Here is a 24470-nt window from a genome sequence, read left to right on the forward strand (position 1 = left end):
CAATAGGGCACAAAGTTCTTTGTTAGCTAAGGTAGACTCAATTTTATCCCCTTAGACAAATATTCACCCCAGGTCTTCAAGGTACCTTGGACAAAGCAAACCATAACTACTGACAAGGATCCTTCTATCAGGTTGGGTTGACTACCTCCTCTGACTAAGTAAACAAGGGACAATAACGACCCGAGATGATGAAAAGGGATGACAGAATCATGGGATCTTGATCGAGTTCATCATCCATTCCCCCACCATCCGCTTTAAGTGCAAGATGGTGAAATTTCTAATTTTAAATGTTAAATTTTCAATTACTAATCCCATGGTGCTACTATACACCAAATACCACGTATATTTATGCATTTGTTTGACAACTAGCCTTAATCAAAAGTTCTCTCTCGCTATCGGGAGGGGTAATTAACTATAGGTTAGGTCGACTACCTCCTCTGACTAAGTAAACAAGGGACCATAATGACCCGAGATGATGACCCGGGATGACAGAATCATGGGATCTTGATCAGGTTCATCATCCATTCCCCCACCATCCGCTTTAAGTGCAAGATGGTGAAATTTCTAATTTTAAATGTTAAATTTTCAATTACTAAACACATGCTGCTACTATACACCAAATACCACGTATATTTATATATATGTTTGACAACTAGCCTTAATCGAAAGTTCTCTCGCTATCGGGATGGGTAATTAACTATAGGGCTTGCGCCTATAGGAAACTGAACTCATATTATAAAGTCCTCGTAAAATGAGGGCAAAATCTCTTAGCAATACCTATTCAAAACCCAATCTGCCTTTTGAAAATATGCACCGGAACTTGATTCGTTAAAACTCCCCTGATAGAGGGGAGGCTAGGGCACGAATTTTCGAAGCCCACATACATGAAGTTTGAAATCCTGGATAAAAAATACTAGATTTCAATTATTAAGCACCAATCATGCTACGGAGCTCAAAAGGATGTTAATGGGTTTGTTAACGATCTATAATCGATACCAATTCTACAAATAAAACTCATTTTGCAAATTCAAGCTCAAAAAAATTTGGTCGAGCTTGAGTATTTAATTCGGTCGAGCTTGAGTATTTAATTCAATCTAATGCTTACAAAAAAGTAGGTGAGTATAATTCAATGTTTAGGTTTTAGGGTCACAGCCATCCATAATACCCATGAGTCAAGCTTGAGTTAGCAGTGACTCGAGATCAACTGACTCAATTACACCACCAATGCCTACCAATTTGTGGAACGAGTTTAGCATATTAGTTATAATTAGAAACAACAGGAATTGACAATAAGAAAAGAAATCCTTTTCCAAAGGTATTTCAACATGCTTACCAGCAAATGATGTTTCATACTGTATGCCAATTCTAGCATCTTCAAGACAACAAATAATCTGTCAAAACCAACAATGTTCTATTTAAATAAAAAATTCATAATATAAGAACACGTCATAACAAAGATTGAATGATTGATCTTTAACCTAAACCTTCACTATAAAATGGAAAAATAAGAATGAGTTTCTTAGAGTTAAAAAAACTACATTCAGAAAAATCAATCTTTTCAAGGCTTGCTTGATTCTATAAATGTGCCACTTAAAGAGGTCCTTCGGAAAATTTTAAAATGCTTCAGACAAGGCAAAGGATTTGCTGAAGCAAAAATATATTGACATTAGATCCTTCTGGATCTTTTGATAAAAAATCATAAACAAGCCATCTAAGATTATTGAAATTACAAAATATTGTGACTCACAAATAATTCTGTAATCAATCTATAGATGATAAAAAAAAATCAATCTGTAGAGGATCTAATGCGAAAATCAAACGTAAAAATACATAGAATTAGAATGAATTCAAAAGTAAAGAAATGATACAGGGCCAAAAAAATGCAAACTTTCAAATTCATTAGCATACAGAGTTAAAGAATGAATCTAATTAATCAGAATCTCTAAGCACAAGTTTCTAAGTACAAAATGTGGGTTAAAATTTGTTTAGAGGCATCAATCATAAATCATAATAGTATAAAACTTTCTAAACTTAGATACGAAAAAAATCCTAAGAAAATTATGGTCATTTTGACATTTTTACTAGATTTGAATTCTAATGAAAATAAGAAAATCGTTGACACCAAAATGTGGGATGTAAGTACAAGTGACTGAACATCTGTGATGGTAGGAGAACATTGAAGTGGCACAATCACACTTAACTAAAAAAGCACACACACCTAAGTTGAGAAAATGGACCAAATATAACAAAATAGTTCTTGCAATGTGCAAGAGTAGCAAAGATGAAAGAAGGATAACCCTAGTTTGCAAGCATTCTAAAGTAAACAGCTCACGTAAAGCTCCAAAAGAGTTCGAATAAAATGCCATCCACATGAAAGAAAAGTTCTTTCCCTAGCTTAAGCCTAAACACAAAAGGACATTTAGGTATGTTCCCCTAAAAATTAGTTGACATTCCTGCAACACATAAAATCCTAATTGTACCTACAAACTACCCACCAAAAATGATTAAGATAATAATAAATAATAATTTTAATTAATCACATAAAGTTTAACTAAGAAATTAATTCTAGAAAAAATGGACTAATAAGTCAATTAATTACAATTTATTAATAGCAAAATACATTATTCTAATAACTTATGAATAAATTAAGTAAAAAACTATCATCACCCTAATTAGCGTTATCTGAAGCATTTGAATTCAACTTTATGCATCTTTACTTTTCATTTATACCTATTGAGTGTTGCCTTAGGCGTCAAACAATTCTTCTCAATTCATCATCATCATTACCCCACATCCTTAATCATCATCATTACCCCACATCCTTAAAATCCTAATTGTACCTACAAACTACCCACCAAAAATGATTAAGATAATAATAAATAATAATTTTAATTAATCACATAAAGTTTAACTAAGAAATTATTTCTAGAAAAAAATGGACTAATAAGTCAATTAATTACAATTTATTAATAGAAAAATACATTATTCTAATAACTTATGAATAAATTAAGTAAAAAACTATCATCACCCTAATTAGCGTTATCTGAAGCATTTGAATTCGACTTTATGCATCTTTACTTTTCATTTATACCTATTGAGTGTTGCCTTAGGCGTCAAACAATTCTTCTCAATTCATCATCATCATTACCCCACATCCTTAATCTTTGACATTCATTTTACCTAGTTGTCAAATGGTGCATTTCCTCTGCTTTGTTGTATAGCTCCAAATCATCTAAATCTATTTTTAATAACCTTATGCTCCATAAATATCATTCCAACCATTCCTTCAATATAATTATGTCCTAATTTATCATGACTGTTATAACACAATCCATTTTAACATTCTCATTTCAACCACACCCAACTTAGCTATCAATGACCTTTTTATTGTAATTAAAAGTAATTATCTAGTTCACATTTTAAAAGCATTATTTAATGATTAGAATATTAAATTATCTCATTAAATATGCTAATTAGGTACTAATAAATAATTCAATATTAATTCAATCTCAATTTCATGAAATTTACAACCACCCAAACAAATAGAGGAAGCACTAAGAGATCAAACAAAAATCAATGCACAAATGAGGCAAACAAAAAGATCATCCAAGCTTTCCTTGACAAGTCTGATACCCCACCACAGGCCTAAAAGGACGACTGTGCTACAAAAACGAAGCAAGCAAAAAGTACCTGCAAGAAGAAGGCAAAAAAATGATCATCCTAGCTTTCTTTGGGACGTCTAATACTCACCACTGCCCTAACTGAACCATGCTAGATATCAAGCATTGATGATTTTGCTCAAGTAGACCACAAGATAATGCAAATTATTAACTTGAGATAAATGCAATACATATGAATGCCAGTGCTACAAAATTGCAACCAATAAACATATCCAAAAAACGACTAAATCCACAAGTCATAACTTCACAATTATCCTCTTACCTATGTAAACTACATGAGGTTCTCATTATAAGCCTACCAAAACAATTTTGTAAACGCAGAAGTTATAGCTTAGTTATATCTTTCATAGCAACTCCTTAACAAGCTTTTTTAAGCAAACAATCATCCATACCATTCCTTATGCACATTCAAATCATCTACATAATCACACATTATATTCAGCTTTCAACGGTCCATCTTGTACAAATACAAACGTTTGATGAGCAACTTCTTCACACTAAACCCCTCAATATAAAAGAAAAACATAATTTTAGTTCCAAGACTTATCTTAGTCTCTTCATGAAGCCCAACAGCGTACCATGCAGCAACTATAAGGCAAACATACAGAACACAATTTGCATTGTTAAGGTTTACTGAGAGTTGCCTTCATAAAATATGAATGGTCATTATCTTACCACCTTATCTTGTAGTGCAACTAGATCTTTGAAGAACGTACTATTCGTTTCAACAAATGAAGTTACAATCAACCAAATCCAGGCCTTCCAGATTTTCATAAAGACATTAAAAATGAAAGAATCAGTGTCGGATTTGTAAAGCACTAGCAACATAATGCGTTTACCTCTTCAGTTGCCTAACAACTGCTCCACCATCTCACTTGTCCCTCCCCATCACTTTCTCAGTTCTCTACGTAACTCCACATGGATATCTTATTAGTGGAGACATGGAGACTGAACTGAGAGCATCAACACCCCCCGCCATCTCTCCCTACCCATCACTCCTGCTGCTCTCCACGCAACTCTCCATGGAGGTCTCATTAGTGGACACATCACTATTGAATCGAAGGGTCATCAATGCCCCTCATGTAGGCTCTCTTGATCAAGCAAGTATGTGATGATTTCCACCTACTTCACCCCAGAGCAGCGCCTGAGTCTAACTTCTTCTTCTTCTTAAGCTTCTAATTAAGAGATCTTGTGTTCAAAAATTTTGTATATAATGTGTGTAAGTTTAAGATTAAATTTGCTCAAAGTCTCAAACAAAATCTTAACAAACAAAAGGTACAAATCTTAAGAATAAGTTGAAAATAATATTCAATGTAACCTACACATTTGTTTCAATCAACTTAACATTATGATTACAACAACATAACTTTAAATCAAAATCAATGGGAGTTCTAGCCCATGTGATGATGAGATATGGACCATATGGTCACATATCTTGGTTGGAGAAGATGATGAGCAATGCCTTGTTGTGGCCAACCAACTAATTAGTTACACTCAAAACCACTATAAACTAGGTATGTGAATGCATTTTCACGCAAAAACAATAAACATTCCACAACGAGCTCATTTGACACATGGCACCACTAACCACTCTATGCGCATGATCAAGCTCCAACTTCTGACTTCAACATTCTAATCTTGTACTTTGACCCATGAAAAGTAAAAAACTTGACGCCACTAGGTGCTCCAAAATAGTGTTGCATCAATATGTGAGCACAACCAACACCCCCATCAAACTCATCATATACTTCAGTTTTCAATATTCTAAAAGTACCCTTCAATTTTCTTCCAAATTATAAACATAACCCTTAGAATAATTTAAAGAGAAAAAGATCAAAATGGTTCATGGACAACTTGTGTAAAGCCATTTTAGTTCCAGTTATCTAATATGTTAAATTTCATTCTTTACTCCTCAAATATGATACAAAATAATCCGATCCCTCTGTCAGATTATTTTAGATTAGATTTAAGCAATCAAAAGACTAATTTAGATTAGATGTGAGAAGTGCCGGACCTAAATTGGACACAATTGATAGTCTCAAACTAAACGCTCCCCCATAAATAGTCCAATGGTCATTTCAACCTTTTTCACATAATTTAACATTTATAAATTGAACATTAAACAATTTTTATAAAATTTATGAATTTATGAAAAGGATTTCAAGAAATTCTTAACGCACCTTTGTAAAAACATGATAACTCCAAAAATAAACAAAATAATATCCTTACAAAACCCATACATGGGTAAAAATAAAAATTCCTCACTTTCTCATTTTTTTAATCTAACTAAATTACGAATGAAAAATCTTAAAATAAGATTCATAAAAAATGGTAAAAAAAGAAATAAGAATTTTCTAAAAAGTCTAAAGGGCCCTTCTCATCCCGATAAAATGATTCACCCAATTTAGTATACTACAACATCATCTTTCATTCCAATTGAACAAGAGACATTAATAAACACCAATTTGACCTAGTTGATCACGATTGATAGTTCATGGCAAGATATTACCTAATATTTAGGTCAAATTGATCTAACAAGCATTTCAAGACCATTTACCACAATTTGATTGATACATAAACTCCAATTGGCATGAATGCACCCACTAATTTGCATGCCAAAATGTCCATAAAAACACAGGATTGTGGCAACCATGCTAAGGCATTAATATGATTCAAATGATTAAAATAAAGCATTGGACTAATACATAACTGAAATAAGCACAATCTTCATTAAAATGCGATCCACAGTATACTTAATTCAGTATTTTTGTAAACTTTTCCACTAGCTCACCTCCGACTTTTAAAAGCCTGCTAAGAATCACTGATATCCAAATGGTGAAAATAATGTGTTGTTGTAGTGAAACCCAATTAATGATGAATTGCATGCTAAATCTCTACACTTTAGCAAGTGTGTAAAGATGCTCTGTGCACTCCAAAACACCACCACTATTGAGCTTCTATGCTCAAGTTCTACTAATAAGCCACCTTAAGCATCCGATCCATCCCGATATAGCACAAAGATATATACACCATAGGAAACATGCATATCAACTGTTCCATCATCTATGAATCCATCAAATTACGCTAAGGGCTCTCTTCCCAGAAAAGATCAAGGTCTGCCCTTTCAGGCTAAGTCGATGCAAATCAACCGGCCAAGCTATTAAGCATCCAAACTAGTGTGAACTATATTGTAGAACGCTATGAGTTATAACTGATCAAGCTAGGCGTATGGATCACAATTAGCTGAACTCTTGTACCCTGGCCTGGGCCACCCAATCCAATTAAATTAGTCTTACCTATGTGAATAAAAATTTTCTATGAAATTCATTGCCTTACATAATTTTAACTACAATTCATTGGGGCCACCACATATGGGGATACCGCTAACTAATTACAAAGCACCCAAAAGTCATAACAAAAACTCTCATACTTATCGGATCATACAACAAATAATGAATTCTTGAATGATTAAACCATAGAATCCAAATAGAACTTCCCCCAGTACCACTATCCACCCAAATTTTCCTCCAGCGCAAAGAAACATGTTGAAATAGGACTTATATGACGTCATATGCATAATGATAATAAAGCCATACAATTTCCAAAATTGTGAATTCCTTACTACCTACCATGTAAGGGTGATCAACCATAAGGTTGCATTCATTAGAAGCCTCAATCCTCTGAAAAATTATAACACTAGCAATGATGAAATTAGTTGGATGTTAATATTTCCAATTTATCTCCTAAAATATACAAGTTTCCTCGCATGAATGCTCACAATTTTTTTAGGAGCCCACAAGTAGGTCAATATTTGCTAATTTTTGCAATTACTTTCAATATTTTTTTCTACTCATTAAATAATAAAGTAAAACGTTTTTTCGAGGATTAGATGGGGGCATTTAAAGAATATTATTTTTGCAATTACTTTCAATATTTTTTTCTACTCATTAAATGCATCAAACTTCAGCGCATATAAAAGTAGCAATCTAACTTTGGTCATATTCAACAGATACGTATATTTACAATCACCTTCTAAGCAATTGCAAATGCCACTTGACAGGAAAATGTCAATGATGGTGGTGGTGAACTCATTATGATAAATCAAAAAAGAATAATCTTTGTTCATAAACGTTACAAATTGCTTTTAAAATGAATCCATACATTAATGTAAAAAGAGCTAGCATCTCAAGAAATCATTGAACAACAATAAAAAAATATTTGATAGCTTGAGGTTTACTAACCTTGTTTCCAATCCTATATGTGATCTTTGCATCTAGAAGAGGATCTGTTGGCATGCTTGTTTCATTAGCTTCATGCAAAGACGCCTTTCTGTCAGCTTCCATATGAACCTGGAAGAATATAAAGCAAACTCGTTATTTACTATCAATTAAAAGAAAACTTAAGCCCAATAAGCATGTATCATTTATACAAATTTGAGAGGAAAATTAAGCAAGTTCATAAAATTTATACGACTGTCTAACAATGTACAATATTATGAAAACGTTATAGAGAGTCAGAGCATGATAGGCCAAAATTTAGAAAACCTAGTAAAGTTGGTAAATGCAGCACCTTCTCACGGATTGTGGCTAGTAGTCCATCATTCCATTGCTCATCTTCTAAAGATATTTCTAAAGAACATGAATTATAAGAAGTCAGTAACCAACAATTTGTATAAAATCTTTATGAAACATATTTATACAATATCACCATTAGTGTATTGTCAATCATAATTCTTCAAAATACCATGGAGGTGTCATTAAATAAATTAGATACAACAAGATACAAATTTAAGACCATCATTCAAAATGTGAGCGAAAAAAAGAGTAGGCCTAATATGCCAAATATTATTGTAACCAAAAGGCAGTTGCAAAAAAAAATGAAGGACCTGTTTGATCGAGGCTTAAATAAGCAAAAGTTAAGATAAGCTAAGGAAATGGTTCAATTTTTATTTTCAAGGAGTTCAACCTTTGCTAATTAATATGTATCGTATTATCTTTTTTTAATATTTACAACAACAATAACAAGAGTGTGAAAATTATAGAGGAATTTAGTTGATTTGTCATATATTAAAAATATGGGAGAGAGTAATTGAGCATAGGTTGTGACATGATACTAGTGTTTCTCAAAATCAATTTGGATTCATGTCGGGTAGGTCTATTGTGGAAGCTATATATTTGTTGAGAGGTTTAATGGAGAAGTATAGAGAGAGAAAGGATGATCTTCATATGATATTTATTAATTTATAGAGTATGTGATAAGTGCCAAGAGAAGTGCTCTGGAGAGTTCTACAAATGAAAGGAGTTAATAATGCTTATATTCAAGTCATTAATGATATGTATTTAGGAGCTGTTACTTGTGCTCAAATATAAGGAAGTTTGACCAAATATTTTCTATTTCAGTTGGATTATATCAAGAATCAACGTTAAGCCTGTATCTTTTTTCTTTAGTCATGGATGTTCTTACTAGGAATTATTGGCATATACACAAGTATTTTGATAATTTGTCCAAAAGATAGAATAACTTGCGCTACATGTGCATATAAACTACCAGCTTAGATAACATGGTTAATAATAATTGAGCATGCAACGATTCAAATCAAATAGATTGGGCAAAGTGTGACATTTTTTAATGCATCATTCTTGTATGATTTCAGTAAAAATTTAGCTAAAATACTTCCTCTAACCATATGCTTTATTTTTAACATAACTAACGACATCTAGTCCACTTAGACCTGTGATATATGCACACGCACATGTGAAGCTCTAAAAGTAGGAAATGACATGTTCAAATGTCTTTCTAGCATGGCGACGAGAAAAATACTTGCATGCCTACAAAAAACATAACCACATCAGGCCATTTGGTACTACAAAATTCTTTGATATACATATCTAACATATAACTTTAGCAATTACCATCTTACAACTAATTTCTTCAAATACCACTAAAATGCCACCATCATTGATCCTCTGCTACTTCCATAATGTTATCGTTGACCACGTCTCACTGCCACTCGACTTCACATCCTCATTGTCTTCTTACGTCCCACTGTCACCATGACCTCCGCCTTCTTCTAACATAGCCTCCTGCGCTCGTCGCTTAGAAGAGATGGGGCATAATAAGATGCAAGTAGTTGTGGGCTCAAGGGTTTGACAAATTGCATACAAAGTAAAGTGAAAGTGCAAGAGTAGGCATAGATGGGTGGAAGGCAGTGATGTCAACAACGTCAACATGCAGCTATGTTGGGAACCAATCTAAGATGCAGCGTAACTAGAGCAGGAGAGACTGCAATGGCACTGACATGTGGATAAAGGGCACTAGCATTGTGTGAATACAGGGCGGGGGAGAGCAAGTGGAGATTGGCTAGCAGGGTTAGCAGGAGGGGCGAACAAAAGACTAGTGCAATAAGTGATTGGCAATTTATTTCCATCGTCTCAATTGTGTTTTTGTTGTGTCTCAATCGTGTGCTAATAGTGGGAGAAAATGATAAGAAGGTGGAGTTGTTGAGCAATTAAGATAAGGGAAGAAGGGAATGAATGTGTTAGCCTAAGTTTAACAAAAATTATTTTATCATGGAAAAGGATATGATGGAGCTGGCATCAGGAATTAAACTTCGTAAACTCTACTTCATATGGGTGATTGGGAATGACGCATGTAAGGAGAGGAAACAATTTGGGAATACAAAATGGTAATGGTATTTCAATAGTGGTTAAAGGAACTAGGTCGTGAAACAATATATAATTAAATTTGTGTTAGATATGTAAAATAAATTGATGGTAAAAAGGTAAAACATAAAGAAAAAATAAATCAAATGATAAACCTCCACCACACAAATATGAGTGCTAACTCAATGAACACGGTCACATGGTGAACAAAAAGGGCAAAAAACATCATACTAACTCACTTTCATATTCTTATGTAAAATTTTAACCATCTGCTGAAGTGTAAAACATTCCAACCATTACATATTATAATTGAGAAAAGGATCAAAATGGTCCCTCAACTCTTCAGGAAGGACCAAAATGATCCCCAACTATCTTGAGGGACCATTTTGGGGATCATTTTGGCCCCTCAACTTTCTAAATTAAACTTTTTAAAATGGGATCATTTTGGTCCCGACATCCAAAATAATGGATGTGGGACTTTGGTGTATGCTTTTTTCTGATGATACTCTTCTTGTTGATAATACTAGAGAGGGAGTTGAAGGTAAACTTAAATTATGAAGGTCAACCTTGGAGTCTAAAGGTTTTCATTTGAGTAGACCTAAAACCGAATATAATGAGTATAATTTTAGTAGTAATTGATCTAGTGTGGGGATTGAGACTTTGAGTGATGAAGTCATTAATAAGAGTACACGTTTTAGATATCTTGGATCTATTGTCCAAAGTGATGGTGAAATAGATGGGGATATTATTAGTAGAATTCAAGTTGGATAGGTTGAAGTGGAGGAATGCTTCAAGCTTGTTGTGTGATAAAAAAGTCCCCATCAAACTTAAGGTAAAATTCTATAAGATGGTGGTGAGACCAGCAATGCTTTATGGTGCAGAATGTTGGCCATTGAAAGAGAAGCATAATATTAAAGTGTTGCAGAGATGAGGATGATCAAGTGGATGATTGATTTTACTCTTAGAGATAGAATACAAAATGAACATATATGTGAAAATGTTAGAGTAGCTCCTGTAGAAGATAAAATTAGAAAGAGTCGCCTTAGATGGTTTGGTTACATAAAATGACATCCTTCCGATGACTCGGTTAGGAAAGCAGATGTATTGGATTTGGCTTATGTTAAGAAAGATAGAGGTAGACCTAAAAAAACTTAGTTAGAAAATATTAGAAATGATCTTTCTTTATTATTTAAATGAGAATTTGACTCTTAACATGACACAATAGATAAAAAAGATTCATGTAGCCGACCCCACATAGTGGGATAGTGGGATAAAGGCTTGATGTTATTTTTGTTGTTGTATTCATACTCTTAGCCACTCAAAAATAAAATAGTATGGAATCCTCACCGAAGTTTTTTATTTCTTCCCTTTCCATTTAGTTTATGCAAACATGCATTATTTTCTTCTTCAAATTATTGTATATACTAATTGATGGGGACATCGAAGCTTGGAAAGTCTATCAGAGGTGCGGCCGCCGATTTACGACCACGATCGCGCCAATATATTTTTAAGTCGTCATATGTATTTGTTTTTATTTATTTATGTTTGTATTTGCGTTTAGTTATTTTCCCCTTTTACCCTTTACTTAAGGGTGGTCATGTGTAAGCCCAAAGGGCACCATCGTCTTTTGATTTTGAGTCAATTGAATGAGGCTATATATAGCCCTTATGTTCTATTTTCATGGTTAATGAATGAATAATAAAATTTCCTACATTGTGAGTTCTTGCGAGAGCTTGAGAGCGTTTGGGAGAGGGAGAGAGAACCCTTGAAGAGGGAATTGTATCACCCGTCAACCTTAGAAGAGTCCGGGCTCGCGGCTAGTTAGTCGTATCTCATCTTCCTCCTTTTCTCCACCCTAACCCGCCAGCCCAAATCCCCACCCCACCCGTTGGCCTTTTCCCCAACCAAAAGTCGTCGATTACCTCTTTCCAAAGGGATTGGGGTTCCCCTCTATTAATGCTTGCAATTACCTCTTTCCTAATTAGGTTTTAATATTTTAGGTAATTCAATTACTTTAAAAAATTACCTAAAATACCAATCCTATTTTAGGAAAGTTACCAAATTTCAGCCCTTTGAATATTCCCATTAATTGGAAATTAATTAGGGTCTTCCTAATTTAATAATCCAATTAAAGAAGGCTAGATTTTATTTACCCAACCCCCTCTCTCTCTTTCCACATGCCGCCGGCCCCCTCCTTGGGTCCCCACCTCCTAATTACTTTCCAACTTCAACCTATTCCTCTTTGGGAAGAATTCAAATCCACTTTCCTTCCCTCTTAGCCGCCACCAACCTTTTCTAAATACACCCAAATCCTTTCCAAACTAAAAGGATTAATTGGGTAAGCAATTGCTTGAGTTTCCTCCACCTCTTTTCTTCTAAAATATGAACCTAAGTCTTGCTCCACACCCATACCCTTGGCCGGCCACATCTCTCCCTCTTTCCCTCTCAAACTCAAGATAAACTCATCCCTCTCAATAGGAGTCTTCAAGAGAAGCAACAACAATCGTCGTCAACACCTTAACCCTTCAAACCAATGAATGGCCGGTCCTGATCTTGATTTCGGATTCACTTATGATGAGCAAGGAAACGTCGACATCCTCCGGTCAACCTTCTTCGACGTCAACCCGGACGTCGACAATTCCATCGAAGAATATTTGGATCGCATCATCTTCACACTTTCCGAAGCCGTCGAAGAACAACTTGCCAACGTCTAGTGGCAGATTGTTTCCGGTCATCAACAAGGGTGAACTTCTTCACCTATTCATTTATCTTCCTATTCCACTAATCTTGTAGGTGGTGATCAAATCGCAAGGAGTCGTGCCTCGCCCTTTGCCTCTATTTAGTGATCGTAGGGATTGAGTTTTACTTTCTATATTTCTAATCTCATTGTTAGCATAGAGATTTTTGTTGAATGACTAATTAATTCGTATGTTGTTGAAATTCTAAATTGCTTTGATGATTCAAGTTCTTAGCATGTGATTTGGCCTAAGGGTAGCTACCCTTCTTATGTTTTCTATTATCGTTTAATGGCTAACAGTCTTAATTGCTATTGGTTCTTATCTAAATCATGTAAATTCTTATCGCATACATCTAAATCATACTTAGTCCTGCATCACTAATTCTCTCAAGCTCAAATTCAAAGTCCCTAAATTGTATGCAACAAATCTACTCTTGATCTTGGACAAGTAAACCTTGCACGCTTTTCACATAATTGGGCCGAAGAATGTCGCTTGTACACCCTAACCAACCCTTACCTACTTCTCATCACAATCAAATTTATTATGTAACCTAAGAGTGACTAACAAACTCATGCATACTTCTCACTATAATTGACTTGGGATATAGTACATCACTTTTAGGGAACATCCGCACATTAACAAAATTAAAATTTGGAATAATTTCATTGATTTGCCATAATTTCTACAAGGATTAACAATGGTGATTTAAGATTAAAAAAAACAACTTGATGTTAGACCGGTCCAGGCGGTCCACGTAGGACCGGACCAGACGTGAATTGGGCAAAATTTTTCCGCCCGCTGGGATGCCGTGCGGGAGCCAAATAGGAAAGAATTTTGAGAGAATTCAGAGGGAAATTTGAATGTAGGGATTGTTTAGGGAATTCCTTCTGATTTGAAAGCATTAGTTTGTTTTCCTAGGATTAGGCATCTTGAATTTGACTGAAATTTGAGATCTCCTAGATTTAGGTTTTCTTTGGGCTCTAGCGGAATCTAGAGATTTGGGAGAGATCGATCCTCCTCCCGAATTGAGGATCAAGTGTATCTTGCTATTTTCTACTTTCCTTTCATCAAATAATACAAATTATCTACTGTTTTCATGGTTTTGTGTGGACTTTTGTGAAGATTTCTCGCTATTTTCCGAAGATTGATAGGAAATACTTGAGATCTACAAGTGTTTCCTATCAAACTGGTATCAGAGCAAGTCTTGGGATCGTTCGTGGGTTGATTTTGGCGAAGTTTGGTGCCCAAATTTTGGTCGAGAAGGGACAAAGTGCTGTTTTTATAATCCAAATCAGGAATTTTTGGATTTACAAAAGTTCGGATCGAGATGGCGGCCAAGAAAGTTGATGCGCTAGAAGAAAGGTTTGAAGGGGAGATGAACCAAATCAAGACAACGGTGGAGGAAATGATTTCCTCCATGGAATGACAAGTAGCCGATCTCCGGGACATAATGAAGAAAATGTTAGAAATCCACAACCAAACGGCGGCTTCCGTGGCAAAAGAGGAGAAAAGAAAAAACACGAATTCTGAAATTCGTAGGAAGGAAGATGAGGTAGAAATCTTGGAGGGAGAAAGAAGGAAACCCTATCTGGAGCCTTTCCAGAGGGAGGATAGAGGATGTAGGTATGGGGAAAAGCACGGGTATGGAGGGACGGAGCAAAGGGGTGCTGATTGGGAACGCCGGGAGGGACATTATGGTCACCGAGGTGCTAATTTTGAAGAAAGAATAGGGGAATTCGAAGGGGGTTTGAGCTATTGCAGAGCAAGGGAAAACCGGGAGACGTGGGGTAGGCCGAGCACTTGGGAGAGGGGAAGCTATAGAGGAATATGGGGGAATGGTGGAGATCAGAAGGTGGGGAAGTTGAAGATGCCTATCTTCGAAGGGGAGGATGCGTATGAGTGGATCTATAAGGTGGAGAGATACTTTGTCGTTAATGGGCTAACAGAGGAGGAGAAGCTGACAGCAGCAGGCCTATGTTTGGAGGAGAAGGCACTGCCATGGTACCAGTGGAGAGGCTGGAGGAGACCTATCAAGGATTGGAGGGAATTCAAGAACTGCATAATAGAACGTTTCCAAATCGACCGGGGACGAGATTTTTATGAGCAGTTCTTTGCTCTAGCACAGGAGGGATCGGTAGCAAACTACCGGGAGCAGTTTGAGCACCTAGCCAATAGGGTGGAGCGATTTTCATATACGGTATTAAAGGGGAACTTTATGAAGGGGTTGATGATGTGAATCAATGAGGGAATTGCGTGCGGAAATTAAAACAATAGTTAATTAAAACTTGCCAATAAAATAAATGATTAAATTTATTCTAGGTAATCAACTTGCTTAGGCGAAGATTTGCTTTGAGATAAAAGAATTACTTAAATGCTCATAACAAAATCCCACAATTAATAATGAAAAAGTTCACCTTGAGCACACTCTCACTCGTTCACTCTTGGGCTTTAGCGGAGAAGAAAGAACCACACGAAGATGGAGAGCACCACTACGGAAAAGGAGACGAAGGACTTCATTACCGGAGAGGTAGCCGCCGGTGGAAGTGGTGGTGGATGGCGTCCGATGATCATCCAAGCGTAGTCTTGAAACTGTCGGTCGATGATGCTCACAAGAATCGGGACAACTCGCTCCAAGTATTCTTCAACTGTGGCGTCGTCTTCAAATCCTACATCAAAGCACGGAGATCGTAGGATATTAATGCTTCCGTCGGCATTGAATACTAATCCCCACTCAAACTCCGAATCCGCCATTCAACATTGAGGAGGGGCGGGAAGAAGAAAAGGGATGAAGAGTTGGGCCGTGAATTAGGGAGGGGTGAAGAGAAAATCAGAATTTGAATTTCAGATTTTCTTGGCTTGGAGGGAGAAGTTATTTTATCATTAAACTTTCTCTAAATTAAATTAAGAGAAGGGTGGCAATTAGGGGGGAAATTAAGGGTGTAATAAGTAGATGCCTAGGTGGCAAGGAGAGGGAAACGGCTAAGTGTGAGGGGCCGGCCAAGCAAGGAGAAAGAGAGGGGGATTTGATTACTTGGTGGGTCCCATGGATTTAATTAAAATCTGAGATTTAATTTTCAGATTTCAATTAATTAGGGAAGTTTCAAATGAGGGAGGGAGGGGAAATTTGAATTTGAATTCAGGTAATTAATCCTCAATCAAGTGCTTACTAATTTGAGGAAGTATTAATGGAGGTTTGATGGCTGAATTCAAACTCCAAACCAGGGAGTTCGGCAGGATCTGACCAGGGCAAAGGAGGGTGGGCTGGCTGAGAGCCGGCGGCGGATGGTGGTCGGGCTGGCAAGGAGGGGTCGGAGCCGGCGGCAGGGGAGGAGATGGGGCTCTCGGCCGCGAGAGATTAGGGGGGATTTGAAGGGACGCGCTGGCAGGGAGGTGCGAGGACGGCTAAGGGAGGGTCAGGAGGCTGAGATTTTGGTGGACGAAGGGGAAAACAATGAGTCCGATAGAATAACCAAAGGCTCACCGAGTGTGGCTGTGGGTACTTCGAGTGGAGCCTCTCCGTAGGCTTCCAGTTCTTTCTCTCAAGCCTCTCAAGCAGAACATAAGAACAAAATACTCAGAATTTTATTAATCAAAAATAAGCTCATACAATAGGAATAGCTCTTATAAAGCGCCTCCAAAACATGAAATAGAACTGACTCACATGCCACCGGGCACAACAAACACTAAGCCTTCATAAGGGCAAAATAATAACTATGCTTGAATACAAAGATACATGGAAAATAAGTAGAAAAAAATAACATGAGATGACGTCGCAACACTCAAAAATATAAGCCTCCGAATCGTAGTCGTCGATCACGACTCCTTCGCCTGTAAACCTGCCGTAAATGTCTGTCGGTGACGCTCAATCAGTTGAAGGTAGAGATCCGAGCGCAGTGAAATTCTGATGCTAGTGACTTGGGGGGCACCTGGTTGGCACGACTGGGGAAAATAAAGAATCTGGAGAAGGAGCAGAGTGCAGCTCAGGAGGCTCTCTACAGAACTCCGACACTCTTCTAGACACCCAAGGGGCCTGCATCAGGCAACATTAATGAGACCACTAGGGAGAAGCCAGTAGGAGGAGGGAGTGGGGAAAATTTCAAGAGGATGACAGAGAAGAAGATGCAGGAGAAGTTGGCAAAGGGGTTGTGTTTCAGGTGCTAGGAAAAGTATACGCCAGGGCATCGGTGCAAGGACCAAGCTCTTCAGGTTCTCACCGTCTACGATGACGAGGAAATTGAGGAGGGAGCTGAGGGAGCTGAGGAGGAGACAGAGGAGGAGAAGCTACACTTGGATCTGGCTGAGGTTTTCCTGAACTCAGTGGTAGGATTCACTACGAATCATACCACGAAGGTGAAAGGGGATAGAGGGCAGGGAGGTGGTGGTGTTAATTGATAGTGGGGCTACCCACAATTTCATTTCCACTCAGGTCGTTGACCAATTTGGGAGTGAAGTTGGTGGAAACCAGTTGTTATGGAGAGATGATGGGTACATGGAAGGTGGAGAAAGGCCAGGGGATCTGTAGAGTAGTGTTGAGCATCCAAGGGATTCAAGTAAGGGATGACTTTCTCCCACTAGAGTTAGGAAGTACTGATGTCATCCTGGGGATGAAGTGGTTGCAAACCTTAGGGGAAACCAAGGACAATTGGGGAGCACTCAAGATTGAATTAATGGTGGATAGGAGAAAGGTGGTTATAAGGGGAGATGCGGGGCTATTCAAAGCCATGACATCACTTAAGACCATGGTTAGGGACATACAAGAGGTGGGGGAAGCTTATCGGGTGAGACTACACAAGCTGAATGTGATCAGGATGGAGGGAGGGGATGTTTCTCTTTCAGGGCAACCCCTACATCAACAATTTGATAAGGATTTTCTACCACCTCAAGGATGACCCCCTCCACCGGAACACGAGCATATCTCCACCTTGAGGACAAGGTGGATCTTCGGGAGGGGAGTATTGTTAGACCGGTCCAGTGAACCGGTCCACGCGGGACCGGCCCAGACGCGAACTGGGCGGAATTTCTAACCCCAGACGCAAACTGGGCCGTTGAGATGTCGCGCGAGCCGCACGGCGGTAGCCAAATAGGAAAGGATTTTGGGGGAATTAAGAGGGAAATTTGAATGTAGGGATTGTTTAGGGAATTCCTTTTGATTTGTATACATTAAATAGTTTGTTTTCTAGGGTTAGGGCATCTTGAATATGGCTGAAATTTGAGATATCCTAGATTTAGGTTTTCTTTGGGCTCTAGCGGCATCTAGAGATTTGGGAGAAATCGATCCTCCTCTCAAATTGAGGATCAAGTGTATCTTGCTATTTTATATTTTCCTTTCATCAAATAATACAAATTATCTATTGTTTTCATGGCTTTGTGTGGACTTTTGTGAAGATTTCTCGCTGTTTTCCAAAGACTGATAGGAAATACTTGAGATCTACAAGTGTTTCCTATCACTTGACCACCTACTATCAACCTACAATAAAGCCAACTGATAGTTTCCCACATAAACATGGCAATCTGGATGAAGAAAGGGAAAAAGAAGGGAGAAAGATAAGTAGAAATTAGTCATACATGTTTTATCAAGAAGAATCTAACTTGCAAGATAGCAGGGTGAAGTAATATTAAGAGGAGTGCGAAAGATTCAGATCAAGAGATTAATTAGAAAAATAATTAGATTATAGATTTGGAAGCCTTCAAAATTTTTCATAAGAAACATGGACTAAAAGAATACTTTGCTGAATAGATTTTTAAGTTGATAAGAAAGAGTAAGCAATGAAAAATACAAGATAAATTTTCATGTTATCAAAAGAAGTATCACTTTCTAATGCCTAGTGCCAACTTGCAGCAAAGGAAAAAAAAATTTGATATCAAAATTTGATCAAAATGGATTTAAAAAACACTGGATTTATTTTGAGATGAGTGCAATAAAAATTTTAATGACTACTCATATATTGCACTCACCTCAAAGCAAATATAACGGCATTGAGATCCATCCTAACCCAATTTTTTTTCCTACAACTCTCAAGATAAAAGAAAGTCCTAGCAAAAAGTCTGCAAGAGAAATAAACCATCAGTTTGAGAAGCTCGTGCAGCGTCCCAATTTTTTTTCCTACAACTCTCAAGATAAAAGAAAGTCCTAGCAAAAAGTCTGCAAGAGAAATATACCATCAGTTTGAGAAGCTCGTGCAGCGTCAAATTCCTTTATCAAACGGTCAAACATCATTTTGTCAGAGTCCCTAAAGAGAAACAAAGGGAACATGGAGTCAAAGATATTAGCAATGTTGTCTAAATGGACAAGCAAAAAATTACACTCGCTTGAAAACGAATAAAACATATACGAATGTTAGGATAAAAATATTTCACTTCAATATGACAAATCAAAGACAATATATTCAGAAGTAAGCTTACATGCCATCAAATAGCCAATTAGGAAACTAGTAAAACGTTAATCCAAGCAACTTCCATCTTACAAACTAACAAAATAATTATCTCCTTATCCTTCAAACCTCAAACTATTATTTCTTATCTCGAGATGCTTCCTTGAATTTACAAGAATATTGAAAAAATATAATAACTCATTCCTTTTGTATGAGCAAGAAAACCAAGTTATGAAGCATGACTAGGATGCTTTAAATGGATGCAATAAGAATTTGCACGATTCCTTGATAAAAACAATTATGATTAAAGCTATTAGCAATTTGAAACGACAAAATAAAACAAGAGAAGGGTGCCTACGTTCAGGCTAAGTCGCTTGTCAAATGATTAATTTATCAAAATAATGTAGAATATCAATAAAATGTAAATTAAGTAGCTTTCAAACAAAATCGCTACACTAACAATGAGATTAGAAGCATAGAGATCAAACTCAAGTCCTACAATTACTAGGCTTGGCAAAAATAGATGAACAAGATCTTCATGAATCAATCAATCCACAAGAGCAAGTTAGACAATGAAAATACGAGAAAATGAATATTGGTAAACCTTTATCACGGTTGGGTTGCAATCCTCCACTGAACGGTGCCAACTTATTCTTCTATGGCCTCGACAAGGGTATCCAGAATGCGCTCTACGTACTCTTCAACGGTGATGTCGATATTGGGATTGACGTCGAAGAAGGTGGAGTGAAGGATGCTAACAAACCCTTGTTCGTCGTAGGCGAGGCCGTAATCAAGATCCGGATCGGCCATTCATTGACTTTCGAAGAAGGTTGAGTAGTTGAAGATCAATGTCAATCCTTGAAGCTCTAGAGAGAGAAGTTTCTCTCAATATTATAATGGAAAAGAGGGTGAGGTGGTCGGCCAAGGAGGAAGAGGGAGTTTAATTGGGGTTCCAAATTAGTGGAGAGAGAAAGGTCTCCCAAACAATGCTCCAATTAATCCCTTTGCTTGGGAAGAATTAAAGGAGAGAGAGAGATAAGGGCAGCGGCAAGAGGGGAGAGAGGATGAGGGATTTATTTCCAAAAATTAATGTTAGGTTTTGGAAATAAATTAGGAGGTGTGGGGGTTTGTCAATTTCGGCCAAGGAGGGGTGGATAGGTTTGGAATTGTTTCCAAAGTGGGGAATTGAGTTTTAGGAAAGAATTCCTAATCCAATCCTAGAGGGGCCGGCGGCATTAATGGACTTGGTGGGGATTGATGGGAGGGATTAAAGGCTTCTTAATTTGGGTTTAGGAATTAGGAAAGGTTTTAATTAAATCCCAAATGAATTTGAAAGTCAAATAGGCTTTAATTTAGAAACTTTCCTAAAATAGATTCTTAAATTAGGAAAGAAATTTTCAAATTCAAATTGCTTTGAAATTTAAAATTAAGTCTCCTCAAATTAAGAACAACCATTTATGGAAAGTATTCAAGTAGTGATTTGAGCTTTGGAGGGAGGAGAAGGGAGATGAGGCCGGCGGCTTGGTGGGCTTGAGAGGGGGAAATTTCGGTGGGGTGATGATGAGGTTGGGTTAGTCGAATGAGGGTGGAGATGGAGTTGAGGTTATCCGATGGCGAGTGGATGTTGTATGGTGGCCAGCGGCTTATGGGGTGGGCTGGACTTTAAGGACGGCGCCTAGTTGAGGGAGGGAGGAGGAGAGGAAGGGGTAGAGAAGATAGAACCACGAACCCACTCGTCTCCAAGGTTGGTGGGTGATCTGATTCCCCTCTCCTAGGGATTTCTCTCTCAAACACTTTCACGCCTTCACGGACTCACAAAGAAATCAAAGGGAAGAAAATTCATCATTCATTAACATGAAAAGAGAACAATGGGGCTATATATAGCCTCGTACAAAAGACTCAGGAAAATAAAAAGACGACGACACCCACTAAACTTATATTAACATGAAAATAGAACAATGCGGCTATATATAGCCTCGTACAAAAGACTCGGGAAAATAAAAAGACGACGACGCCCACAGGGCTTACATACGACCTCCCTTAAGTAAGGGGTAAAAATGGAAACACTAATAAAGCAAATACAACATGACATAATAATAAAGAAAATAAATAAAACAACTCATAAATACATCGACTCAATCGTGACCGTAGATCGACGGCCACGTCTCTGATAGACTTTCCATGCTCTGATGTCCCCATCAAGTTATTATCATGAATGCGATGATGTGGTTCTTAAAAGAGACATTTTTGGACACAATGTGAGGCTAACATCAAAGCTTCATGGGTATTTTTATATAAGACATGGAGAAATTGCACCAAAATATTGAAGAAATGGAGAGTTATGCCCCAAGATTGAATTTGAATTACCTTTGACCCAAGTTATCAACCAGCTAACCCAAGGTCAGTAAGGTGCATAATTGTAAGGGATTCAAAACTTATCAGGAACAAAGTGAATGCATGCTGATGGAATTTTATTGAACCAAGCAACCCAATGCACTTACTCTTAGAAATTTCTAATAAAGCATTAAGAGTGCGTTTGCGATAACTTTTTCCCAACTTATTTTACAAATCATTGCACTCTTTGTTTGGCTTCGTCTTTATTAATGTTTTCAAAATTTTCTATGGTAAGAGTTTCTACAGCCATATTTGCTAGAATGTGATGATTCTAAGAAAAAATTTATTCAAACTTTTCTAAGGAAAAAAAAAATCTATAATAATGATAGCAGCTTTCAAAATTTTAAATTTTGATTTTCCAACAATAGTTTCACAACTAATTTACAGACAACAACAGTCATCCAAAAATAAATCCTAAGTGGGAGCTGTGAAAAGAAGAACCAATATCTACCAATGTTATACATCTCAAATAAAATTGCAACATGCGTGGGTATTTTTATTTTTGCAACTTTCAGCGGGGCTAAGACTTTTCTACTAAATCATGCTGATATGGTCAAATAACTTTTTTTCCTATTGCCTTCTTTTTTATTAGGTTCCCTATTGCATCAATTTTATGACTCTCGCTGCATTAATTATATTATTATGTCCACAACTAAAATGAATTGTCTTTAAAAATACAATCTGTTTTTGCTCAATATAATGACACCATCAGATTTTTTTAAGGAAATGATGCAACACCGCATCATGAAAAACCTTGAGGAATAGATGATAATAATGCCAAGAATAGATCAAATTTAAAACGAATAAAAAGTCCTTCAAAACTAGCTTATAGTATACCTTTGAAGACGCTCAGTCAATGCTTGATGCCTTTTAAGAACATTAGACACTGCAATAAAATGGCAACAATTTATATAAGAAACATTTTTCTCGTTGAAAGAAGTTCAAATAATATAATTAATAGAACTGCAAGCTGTACATCTTGCTCTAGTTGTCTCTAATCGTTTATCATCCTCCTGGGCAAAATTCTACATAACATAAAAGCAATTTTTAGATTAGTTCAGGCTTCAAATCCTACATGAGACTCATCTATCCTTCAACATGAAAAAATAATATAACATACCACTTCTCCGGTAAGAGCATGTGAGCGCCTCTTCGGATGTTCCATAGTCAAAGCTGACCCGAATGCAAGTCTTACAGAAGTCAAATACAAGACAGAAGCCAAATTAATAGTATTATATCCCGTAAAAAAACTAAAGACTTCAATAGATTTCCCTGGTCGAGGATGATGATCTAACCAGAATAAAGATAATAAATCAAAATCTACATCTAAATCTTTAGAGATAATGATCTTTAGACAGTCACTATGTTCTTCTTTTCAAATCGGTAATTTGAAATAGTATTTCAGGAGGTGAAAGATCATGGCTTTTAAAGCCATACCTGGATTAAGTATCACCACAAAATTAAGGACATTTCAGGGACATCACTCTTATCTTCTCGATTGATTCATACTCAATCCCATTAAGGAAGTGTGAGACGAATTGCAATTAAAATAAGGCAATTTTATCCAATGATGTGTCAAAAATACCCGCCTAACAGGAAAACTTTCTGACATCAACGCAATCAAACAAAAAAAAAACTCCGTAGAACATGTGTTGCTAGTATAATTGGATCAACTCTAGCGTTATGAGAAATTCCCAGAGACCAAGAAGTCTAACTTGAAAACGTAATTGCTGTTAATAAGCCGTGACCTCCTAACATAAAGAGAGAATGTCTTCTTATGATAAAAATCTGAAGAATAAAAGACTAAAAAGGAAGCAGCAAAGAAAAATAAAAGCGTGCATAAGTTTACCGTGAAAAAAATAGTTGCCAGGGGTGCTCGCGGCTCGCCGGGAACCGGTGGAGTGCAAATGGAGTAATGGAGTAGGGCAGCGAGGAAGCCGAAAGAAATACCTAGGGTACGTTAAACCAAGGGCCCGCCTAAGATTATAGCGTGTTGATTATGGGTCATCGTTTTAACCCGTATTTAACATATGTGATTGAGAAAGTGGTCCGAAGCTGGGCCCGACGGTGGGTTCAGAGACAAAATTGAATTGTGGGTAGGTTTTAGGTTGAATTCAAGAATGACTCGTTACTGTTTGACACGATCTGAATCCGGTCTGTTTTTTTGCAGGCGGATCAAAAATTTCAATCCGGACCCGACCCATCGGGTTTCTGATTTGACCCAACTCAACCCAAAAGCACAGTTACCCGCATCACAAATGGGAGATGAACTTTCATCGAAGGAGGTGAACATCGTTAAAGGAGGACGGAGCATTGTCGACCCATATAGGAAGGAACGTCGTCGAAGGAGATGAACGTCGTCGAAGGAGAAAGGAACGTCGCTCGAGAGGACGAAACGTCATCAAACGTTGTCGAAGGATGAAGGAACGTTATCGACCCGATAGAAATATTCAGGAAGAGCCGAAGGAATGTCATCGAACGCATAAAGCCAAAGGCGGAAGGCAAAAGCACGGCTAGGGCTCGTGGTCGGAAGTGAAAGTGCAGAAGTGGAATGACTTAATCACTTATTTGCTTATACGTCTCGCGAAGCGGGTCAAAATCGGGTTCAAATTGGTTCTCCAGGTT

The 24470-nt window shown here is 37.1% G+C and overlaps 1 protein-coding gene across 1 annotated transcript in view; it reads right to left on the bottom strand.

The window, feature by feature from the left end:
- The window catches only part of LOC110110143, a 39479-nt gene extending 15646 nt beyond the window's left edge, over window positions 1–23833 (bottom strand). The window contains exons 1-8 of the mRNA XM_020841486.2: window positions 23695–23833; window positions 22966–23035; window positions 22822–22870; window positions 22683–22731; window positions 19240–19310; window positions 8250–8308; window positions 7922–8029; window positions 1334–1391 (exon numbers count right to left, since the gene is read on the bottom strand). Coding sequence (XP_020697145.1) covers window positions 1334–1391; window positions 7922–8029; window positions 8250–8308; window positions 19240–19310; window positions 22683–22731; window positions 22822–22870; window positions 22966–23010 — 439 coding nt within the window. The 5' untranslated portion in view covers window positions 23011–23035; window positions 23695–23833. The remainder of the gene's footprint in view (window positions 1–1333; window positions 1392–7921; window positions 8030–8249; window positions 8309–19239; window positions 19311–22682; window positions 22732–22821; window positions 22871–22965; window positions 23036–23694) is intronic.
- Window positions 23834–24470: the final 637 nt, after the last annotated feature.

The sequence above is a fragment of the Dendrobium catenatum genome, unplaced genomic scaffold, assembly GCF_001605985.2.
Source record: "Dendrobium catenatum unplaced genomic scaffold, ASM160598v2 fragScaff_scaffold_1021, whole genome shotgun sequence".
In the NCBI taxonomy this organism is placed as follows: Eukaryota; Viridiplantae; Streptophyta; class Magnoliopsida; order Asparagales; family Orchidaceae; genus Dendrobium; species Dendrobium catenatum.